This window comes from Galeopterus variegatus, unplaced genomic scaffold (genome assembly GCF_000696425.1).
Source record: "Galeopterus variegatus unplaced genomic scaffold, G_variegatus-3.0.2 Scaffold103, whole genome shotgun sequence".
Classification (NCBI taxonomy): Eukaryota; Metazoa; Chordata; class Mammalia; order Dermoptera; family Cynocephalidae; genus Galeopterus; species Galeopterus variegatus.
This window is the reverse complement of record NW_007726214.1, coordinates 22,778-32,212: the sequence shown is the minus strand read 5'-3', so window position 1 is coordinate 32,212 and position 9,435 is coordinate 22,778. Positions and strand designations below refer to the sequence as shown.

At 46.1% G+C, this 9,435-nt stretch overlaps 1 protein-coding gene across 2 annotated transcripts; it reads left to right on the top strand.

Moving 5' to 3' along the window:
- Positions 1 to 1,210: 1,210 nt before the first annotated feature.
- On the top strand, positions 1,211 to 8,806 carry PSMD4 (proteasome (prosome, macropain) 26S subunit, non-ATPase, 4). 2 transcript variants are annotated; one of them, XM_008584275.1, is made up of 10 exons: positions 1,211 to 1,320; positions 4,807 to 4,947; positions 5,649 to 5,763; positions 6,167 to 6,253; positions 6,447 to 6,515; positions 6,681 to 6,896; positions 7,299 to 7,407; positions 7,606 to 7,737; positions 7,820 to 7,887; positions 8,503 to 8,806. In XM_008584275.1, the coding sequence occupies exons 1-10, from the start codon at positions 1,295 to 1,297 to the stop codon at positions 8,671 to 8,673; spliced, it is 1,134 nt and encodes a 377-aa protein (XP_008582497.1). In that variant the 5' UTR covers positions 1,211 to 1,294; the 3' UTR covers positions 8,674 to 8,806. The 2 variants fall into 2 exon arrangements, with proteins under 2 accessions (XP_008582497.1, XP_008582491.1); XM_008584269.1 differs by having other exon boundaries at positions 7,299 to 7,416.
- The last annotated feature ends 629 nt before the right edge of the window (positions 8,807 to 9,435 follow it).

The window sequence follows — 9,435 nt, the reverse complement described above, 5'->3', positions numbered from 1 at the left end:
ACATGTGCATTTTTTTCATTACTATTGCCTGAGATATTGTTTTTTCCTCCTTTATTTTCACCTATTATGATCACTCAGCTTGGTGTATTTCTGTTTACATTGCATAAATGTTTTGGGTTTTTTAAAACATAATTTGTATCTTGTTTGTAAAAAATTTTTGTTATGTTTGAACTTGTCACTAATTTTTTTCCTATCCTTTCTTATCTTTTCTCCATTGCTGTCTGTATTGACAGATTTTTTTTTTCTCCTCTAGGGATATGAACATTTTATTCCTATGATGAGTGATGAGTGATGAGTACCAATAACTTTTTAACATATTCATTAAAACTTTACTAACATCTAGGTAATATCTACAACACTCCTCTTCCCTATCTCCAAGTATGCTGTTCTGCAGCCATGCCCAATCCCTCCCTCTTTCCCCCTTCCTGTCCTTCTCCAAGATAAGAGATCTGGGATTTCCAGTTTTACTTCGTGTGTGTGTGTGTGTGTGTGATTTCCAGTTTTTCTTCGTGTGTGTGTGTGTGTGTGTGTGTGTGTGTGTGTGTAATCCAAAGCTGGGGGGGTGACTGCTGTCTGGTACAGGGATCCAAACCCTTGACCTTGGTGTCATCCACACTGCACTCTAACCAAGGGAGCTAACCGGCCAACCCCCAAAGCATTTTTGAATGCTACTCTTTATTAGCAAATCAAAAATGGTTTACTGGCACGTTCTTTGGAAAATTAGTAAAAATTATAGATTCGCAAAACCTTTTCTGGGCTCCTCTACCATGTGTCAGACTTTGTACTGGACTCAAGGATTGCAAAGATTGACACTTTTCCTACCATTAATTAAATGGGGGAGATGGATTTGCAAATAACTTCAACTCAGGGGTATAAGGACTTGTAGTAGTTAGATGAACAAAGTGCTATGTGGAACAGAGTGAGCTAGATCGTTATTAGTGATCCGGCCGCTTTTTAAAATGATGCTGGAACAGACACAGCCACAGCACTTTCGAAGTTTCCTCCGCAGCTTCCCTGAGATCCAACCAGCGGGGAACCCCACCTGTGAACTATAGTGGCCGGAAAGGTGGAGGTGGGGTCCCCTTTCTGTGTCACCGCGGTTTCCCCCTGCACCCACTGCCTACCATTCCTTCTGTGTTAGCTGCGCCTACAACTCCCAGAATGCAACGCGGAGGAGGGAACGGAACCAGCTGGCCGCGCCGAGGCCTGTGATTGGCGATGAGCTCTGGACCAATCGCAGGGGTTGTTGTTAGGCAGTCCGGGGGAGCCGGTCCCTAAGGAGGAAGGTGGCAAGATGGTGTTGGAAAGCACTATGGTTTGGTGAGGAACTACGTCGGGGCCTGTGGAGGCTGGACTGGGTTGGGGGCTTGTGTAGCGCAGAGGGCGGGCGGGCCTGGGGTCGGGGCGGAGAGCCGGTGGGAGAGATGCGGCCTTGGGCCCGGAGGGAAGGAGCCCGATCGACTCCCTGAGTCATCCCTGGGCCCGGGCGAGGAGGACGGGCCCGGGGTACCCCCATTAATCCCCAACCCGCTGACGGTCATTGACCGGCGGATCCCTACTGCCTTTCTCTATTCCAGCGTTGTCTTCTCTAGACCAGTGCCAGGTCTGTGTTTAGCCAGAGTCCTGCTTCTCGGACTCAAGATGATAGTCTTCTGCCCTCCACTCCTCTCCTCAAAATAGTGGATGTTAAGGAGAGAAGTATAAACCCCTTCCCCACCCCATTTACTCGTCTCTAACTCCTACCTTTCCCATCTTCAAAGATTCCATTTATAGATTGTTTTCTCTTTGGCAGGCATTTTATTTACTTTATCTCACTTAAACCTCACAGCTATACTTCAAGGTAAATATCCCTGCATTTTACAGATGAGACTAGTCTCAGCGATTTTAAGTGCCTTGCCCAAAGTCTCACAGCTAGGTAAGTGGGGGAGTCAAGATTTAAACCCAGGGCTATCCGACACAAAGTCTTTTATCTTATCAGCTAGCTCTCCTCATTGGTCTCAGACGGGGGGACTGAGTATTATGTGTAGGATTAGAAGCTGAGGACATCAACTTTTGCACTGTTTCAAGAGTTCCTTCTAAGTGTGAGCACAGAATATAAAACAGAATACTACACAGACGCAAAAAGCTAATTGGGTGGGACAGACGCCTAACAGGTTTCTTCTTTTTTTGTGGGGGGAGGGGAGGTTAGCATTGCCAGATAAAATACAGGACGCTCAATTAAATTTGAATTTTATATAAACTATTAATAATTTTTAGTTGCTTTCTGGGAGTTGTAGACGCAGCCAAAATAGAAGGGAATTTTTTTTTTTTTTGACCGGTAAGGGGATTGCAACCCTTGGCTGGGTGTTGTCTGCACCACGCTCAGCCAGCGAGCGCACCAGCCATCCCTATATAAGGATCCGAACCCGCGGCGGCCCTAGAAGGGATGTTTGGAGGGGCAGGGAACTGCAGTAACACAAAAATGCCTATAAGTAGGTCCCAAATATTGCGTGGGACATACTTATATTAGAAAGTTATTTGTCAGGGCCAGCCCATGGCTCACTCTGGAGAGTGCGGTGCTGATAACACCAAGGCCATGGGTTCGGATCCCATATAGGGATGGCCGGTTAGCTCACTGGCTGAGCGTGGTGCTGACAACACCAAGTCAGGGCTTAAGATCCCCTTACCGGTCATCTTAAAAAAAAAAAAAAAGAATATTGACGTGGCTTAATATGTAACAGGAAAGATTAGGACCAGAGAGACATATTGGTGGTGAATTGTAATGGCTCGGGCACAGAAGGATGATGAAGGCCACCCCTTTTTTTTAGAGATACTTTCTCTTTTGAGTTGCTTTGTTGTGCATGAGAATTATCTGGAGGAGCTTATTTTAAAAAGTAGGTGTTTAATTTTACTCTTAGTCTGCTGAATCAGACTCTCCCAGAGGAGTCCAGGCATCTGTATTCTCTTTTACAATGAAGGCTTTATGGAAGAGTCGCATATCTTAAACTCTACTTTTAATGTGAATTTTTGTTGGGAAAAATTACATACTGTTGAGTGAAAGTAGTCGCAAGAAATACATATATTATTCCATGCACATTAAGCTCAAGGTTGAGAAAACAAAACTATATTTTTTTAAGGATGGGTACATAGATGATAAGGCATCTGTGTTTTTGCTGCCACCACCCCACCCGCAGTGGTTCTGATACATAACAAAGCGTGAGAACTACTGCCTTGTTCTCCACTGTCACTCCTCCCTATCTCTCACGCCCCCTTATCCATCTGCTGGTCTTGCCCACAGTCCTCATATTTAGTAGCTATTTCATCTGGACTATGTTCAAAGCCTCCATTGTTTTTTTTATCTTTGAACTTTGGCAGTTTATTTGAAGCCAGCAAGGCGGTTACTTCCCTGCTGAGAAAATGATTGGAAACAATGTATGGGAAAAAAGAATAATGCATGGTCAGTAGAGTCAGCCCTTGACCTTCTTTACATAGATTGTTTAGAGGTCTCCGATGGAGTTTCTTTTTTTTTTTTTTAAAAGATGACCAGTAAGGGGATCTCAACCCTTGGCTTGGTGTTGTCAGCACCACGCTCAGCCATTGAGCAAACCGGCCATCCCTATATAGGATCCGAACCTTTACATAGATTGTTTAGAGGTCTCCGATGGAGTTTCTTTTTTTTTTTTTTAAAAGATGACCAGTAAGGGGATCTCAACCCTTGGCTTGGTGTTGTCAGCACCACGCTCAGCCATTGAGCAAACCGGCCATCCCTATATAGGATCCGAACCCGCGGCCTTGGTGTTATCAGCACTGCACTCTACCGAGTGAGCCACGGGCCGGCCCATCCGATGGAGTTTCTACAATAAGAACTAGTCTGTTTCATGTTTACTAAATGTTAGGTACTGTGCTAAGTGCTTTCTATACATTTAATCCTCATAGCAACCCTATAAGGGTGGGTACAATAATCCATTTTATAGATGAGGTAACTAGACTGTAGAGTAATGAAGCAGCTTCCCTAGGATCATAGAATTAATAAGTAGCCTAGTGGGGATTTGAACCAGTGTGTGAACACTACCCTATATTCTCACTCCTACTTGTTTTTCAGTAGCTTCTTAATTCCTGTCTTTACCATTCTGGGTTTGTATTTATTGCCAGACAAAGTGTACTAAAGTGTACTAAAGAGAAGAATTGCCCCTAAACCTATATTTTGCTTGCCAGTAGAAATGAGGTGTCTCATCTGGGCCACTGCTTCCTTCCATTAGCACAGATAGAATCATTGACTGTTAGAGATCTCAGGGATCATCAAGAATTGATCCTCTATGGGGGCTTATATAACTGCTTCACTTACTCGCCTTCTTTTGGTCTCTGGGAAGCTGGAGCTTGTATTTCATATTATCTGGATTCTTACAGATTGTGAAAAGTTGCGAGGATAGTAGAGGTGAGACCTCAAGTCCATAAAACCTCATTTTTGCGGTTCAGTCCAGCTCCCAAAGCTGTTAAGCACTTAGCCAGATGATTATATTGTGCTTCCTATACTCAGTGCTGCCAAGCGTGTGTTATTTTATGAATATTAAGTTACCTTCTTCATTTTCTACCTTTGGGATATTGCCATTTAGTGGCAGTCTTAAAATATTGTAAGGCTTGGTCATCTGAATATTAAAAAAAATAAAAGGTGCAGGTGATTCTATGTTCCACAGAGATTGAGAGCCACTGCTGTACACCACAGTGCGTCCCAAACAAGAGGTGTTGAAGGGGGCCTCTGGAATTGGAGAGAAGGTTTCAGAGCACCGTACGACATTTCTTCTCTCTCCTTTACCCCTAATGTGACAGTGTGGACAACAGTGAGTACATGCGCAATGGGGACTTCCTACCTACCCGGCTGCAGGCCCAACAGGACGCTGTCAACATAGTGTGTCACTCAAAGACCCGCAGCAACCCTGAGAACAACGTGGGCCTCATCACACTGGCCAAGTATGTGGGACAGAGGAGGAAGGGACTTTGTAGGCGGGTCGTTGTTTTCCCACACATAAGCCCAGTTACATGTTACATGATACTCATTTGTAGATTCTGTGTGGCTGCTTTTGTCCATCGCCTTCCTAGACTACCTTCTTCACAGTATAGTATAAATGTAAATAGCAGTTTGTTTTTAATATTAACCTGAACTTAATATACTTCTGAAGCTAAATCTACTGGGATGAAATTTCACAGTGTATTTTAAAATCAGTGAAAAGTGATTTTGAATCAGAGCCTAGCCCCTGGCCATATATCACACGTCCTGTTACCCCAAAAGTGATTTGTTTTAGGAACTGATAATGCTCAAATAAGTATCCTCCCACCCCAATATACATGCTTTTAACTGAAAAATGGGTCTAGAAATGGGGAGGGTGGGAAAGATACAAAGTAGTATCTAATTATTCTGGAGGATTCTTAGGGCCTTGAGAGCAATAAGATGAGAGGAAAGAGGGGGACAAAATTGGAAGGTGGAGGGCAGATTTCTTGTAAAACCAATCACTTATCATTTTTGTGCTTGGTATCTACTAAACACTAGATGTCTGATTAAGAAGAATATGGATTACAGTTATTATCAAGGTCTCCAAAGAAAAGATGAGTCAGTCAGTTTGGAGGTGCTTGTACAGACCTGAACTCACTGAAATGCTTTCCCCACATCCCAGTGACTGTGAAGTGCTGACCACACTCACCCCTGACACTGGCCGCATCCTGTCCAAGCTCCACACTGTCCAACCCAAGGGCAAGATCACCTTCTGCACTGGTATCCGCGTGGCCCATGTGAGTCCTACTGGGTCCTCTTAAATGTTTCTCCCTGCTCTGAGTTTCTGCCTCCAACATCTTTTGTTTCTTCCCTGGAATCTTGAGCTAGAACCAGAGCAAGGGAAGAGATGGGACCTAAAGAAAGCTAACTTGCAGTAGAAAGGATGTGTTGGGATGAATCCCAGGATTGATGAGAATTGTGAAGGAAAAAGTGCCTAGAATTGAGAGTGAACCCCCCTTTTTTATCCACAGAGAGACACAGCAAGAAGGGAGCGCAGGGTCAGGGGGTTTAAATCTTGTGTGAGCATGATGGTAGACTTGAGGTACGTAGAAACAGCAAGGAAAAAGGGGAACAGAGTGATGAGGAAAGTACTAGGTGACTCCTCTGGGTGACTGTGAGAACTCCCTCTTCCTTTCCAAGCTGGCTCTGAAGCACCGACAGGGCAAGAATCACAAGATGCGCATCATCGCTTTTGTGGGAAGCCCCGTGGAGGACAATGAGAAGGATGTGAGTCCAAGCGTAGCTGGGGAACATGGGCCACCCATGACCCTCTGTCAGCCCTTAGGAGAGCTGGCAGAGGAATTGGCTCATCACTTTGGGGAAAGGTGGATATGCAGAATTCGGTATTTCTGATGGAGGACCTTGGGGAGGTCAACAGATTTCTGTATGCTTTTCCTGATTTTTCTCCCATTCTTTACAGCTGGTAAAACTGGCTAAACGCCTCAAGAAGGAGAAAGTAAATGTTGACATCATCAATTTTGGGGAAGAGGTGAGTAGGGACGAGTTGGGGGGCATTGACTTGATTTGGTTATAAACAGAATAGTCCTTCCCCAGGGGATTGCCTTCATAGTGGGAGAGTAGCTACAAGAACTGAAATCGCAGAGAATGGGGAGTAAGGCATGAAGGAGAGTGTCCTGTGTTCTTCCCTCCCCAGGAGGTGAACACAGAAAAGCTGACAGCCTTTGTAAACACATTAAATGGCAAAGATGGAACTGGTTCTCATCTGGTGACAGTGCCTCCTGGGCCCAGCTTGGCTGATGCTCTCATCAGTTCTCCCATCCTGGCTGGTGAAGGTGGTGCCATGCTGGGTCTTGGTGCCAGTGACTTTGAATTTGGAGTGGATCCCAGTGCTGATCCTGAGCTGGCTCTGGTGAGCAAATGTTGACCCCAGTAGAACCCAAGGGTCCTTTTTTGTTCTCCTCTACTAACACAGACACCATAGAGCTTCTGTAGGCTGGACAGACAGTTCTAAACACTCCCGTAACTCTTGCTCATTTTGCAAGACCCCCTTTCACTCTTCCCTATAATTCTGTCTGATCTCTAGGGATCCAATATCAGGCTCTGCCTTGTTTGTTTCTCCTGATTAAACCCCAGACTTCTCCCAAGTCTTTCTTTTTTCCCATACCACTTCTTATCCCTCCAGCTTCTTCTCCATGTGATAAACCAGAAGCTGGCCCCTTTATGATCCTTTCCCACACCCTCAGCTGACTTCCTCAGTGCCCTGTAGGAGTAAGGGTGGGGAAACATCTGATCTTGCCCCGCTCTTCGCCAGGCCCTTCGTGTTTCTATGGAAGAGCAGCGGCAACGGCAGGAGGAGGAAGCACGGAGGGCAGCTGCAGCCTCTGCTGCTGAAGCTGGGATTGCTGCAACTGGGACTGAAGGTGAAAGAGGTGGAATCAAAAGTCCTAGGGCTGCAGGATGCTAAACATTGAACGTTGGGTGTTGGTACTGCAGTGGGAGTGGGGAGGTCTGGCAGGGTAGGAATATATGAAAGAGCTGGGTGGAAGGAATGCTTGTGGGGGTAGCTGTGTGTGGAATTTGGCACCAGTTTTACCCTGCTCCTTTCTTCCTTTTCCCAGACTCAGACGATGCCCTGCTGAAGATGACCATCAGCCAGCAAGAGTTTGGCCGCACCGGGCTCCCTGACCTAAGCAGTATGACTGAGGAAGAGCAGATTGCTTATGCCATGCAGATGTCCCTGCAGGGAGCAGGTGGGCCAGGGCCTGAGTGGTAGTGCTAGGCAGAGGTGGGGGTGGGGAAGCGGAACTGAACAGGCTGACCTCTTTTCTTCAGAGTTTGGCCAGGCAGAATCAGCAGACATTGATGCCAGCTCAGCCATGGACACATCTGAGCCAGCTAAGGTGAGAGCCGACAGTGACCCCTGCCCTCATTAGGCTTAAATCCCCTTGTATTCAGATCTTCAACCCTCTAGGGCTGGTACTATTCCTTCTCAGGGTTTCATAGAGGAGTCCTTTGAGGAGCAGAAGGAAACACATGGATATGCATTTCTCATATGTAAACCTTGCAAAGGTAACAGAAGCTAGTGGTCAGAGTTGGAGAAATGTCCTAGTGGTTCTATAATTTTCCTTCCTTGATATTAGGAGCAATCTGGACAGTTCTCTAGGACATCATCTTCCGAGAAGGGTAAAATGAGTGTCTGAGAAAAAGAAAAAGGAGGGCTGGGTGTCTGAGGGCAGGAAATCTGAAAGTGATGGCATCTGTTTTTACCCTCTGAGCTCCATTAGCAGTTCTCAGGTTTCTCCTTTATTTGGCCAGTAAAAGATGTTTGTGTTCATACCATGTATAGGCACTGTGTATTATTTTGCTGAGTTGTCCTTTCCTTCCCTTGGCCGGAGGTGTCCTGCATCCTGCAGTCAGGAGGAGAGAGGGGCACAGGCAGTAGCTTGCTCCTGTCTCACACCCGCTTGCTCCCTACCAGCCCACACCCTGTCCCCAGCTAACACTGCCTTTTTCAGGAGGAGGATGATTATGATGTGATGCAGGACCCCGAGTTCCTTCAGAGTGTCCTAGAGAACCTTCCAGGTGTGGATCCCAACAATGAAGCCATTCGAAATGCCATGGGCTCCCTGGCCTCCCAAGCTACCAAGGATGGCAAGAAGGACAAGAAGGAGGAGGATAAGAAGTGAGACTGGAGAGAAAGGGTAGCTGAGCCTGCTCAGGGGACTGCACTAGGGGGATGGGACACAAGGATAGATATGTTATCTGTAACCTTACAATCTAAATAAAGCGTGGCAACTTTTTTTTCTTTTTTGCTTCAAATAGTGGTAGTTTTGACTGAGAGGAGCACATAGCCTAAAGGAGAGACTTCCCTGTTAAGTTCCCTTTTCCCCTTCCATCTCCATCCATGACAGTCCTTCCTCAGTTTCTACTGCTCTGGGGCTATTTTACTTTCTCATTAAGAAAAGCTTTGGTAAGATCCCACTTTGTGTTGGGCATGGGGGCCAGAGGAGGTGAATAGAAAACAGTACTGGCTTCTGGGGACTCAGAGTCTGGGGAAGAACCAGCACATAAATGAGCGATTCCACATGTCTGATAAGTGCCAAAAGAGAGGGGTGGGCACAGCCCTTGAGAAGAGTGAGGAGAAAGAGCCAAACTCTGGCAGCCTCTTGAAAGGCTCCTGTGAAAGAGTGCAATGGTCATGAGCTGATAAGGAAGAGAAGGGGACGTTTCCTATCGGTAGGAAGAGTATGTGTTGATAGCATGTGGAGGCACATTCGAGGAATTGAGTAGCTAAGAGACTGGTTGGACAAGCCGGCAGGTGATAGATATGGAAAAGAAGGCAACAGTCAGGACACCAAAGGACCGTGAATCCTTCAAGCCTGACTCTCACAGGTGGGGTCTGGGCAGCCACAGGATGAAACGTGGTGCATCTTCGTGGAGCACCAAAA

What these genes read in the sequence shown, in the direction of transcription:
- PSMD4 (XM_008584269.1), top strand. Translation starts at nt 1,295, where the DNA reads ATGGTGTTGGAAAGCACTATGGTTTG. An exon ending in GGCCTCATCACACTGGCCAA is followed by an intron (nt 4,948 to 5,648) that starts GTATGTGGGACA and finishes CCCACATCCCAG; the next exon opens with TGACTGTGAAGTGCTGACCA. An exon ending in GATGTCCCTGCAGGGAGCAG is followed by an intron (nt 7,738 to 7,819) that starts GTGGGCCAGGGC and finishes TCTTTTCTTCAG; the next exon opens with AGTTTGGCCAGGCAGAATCA.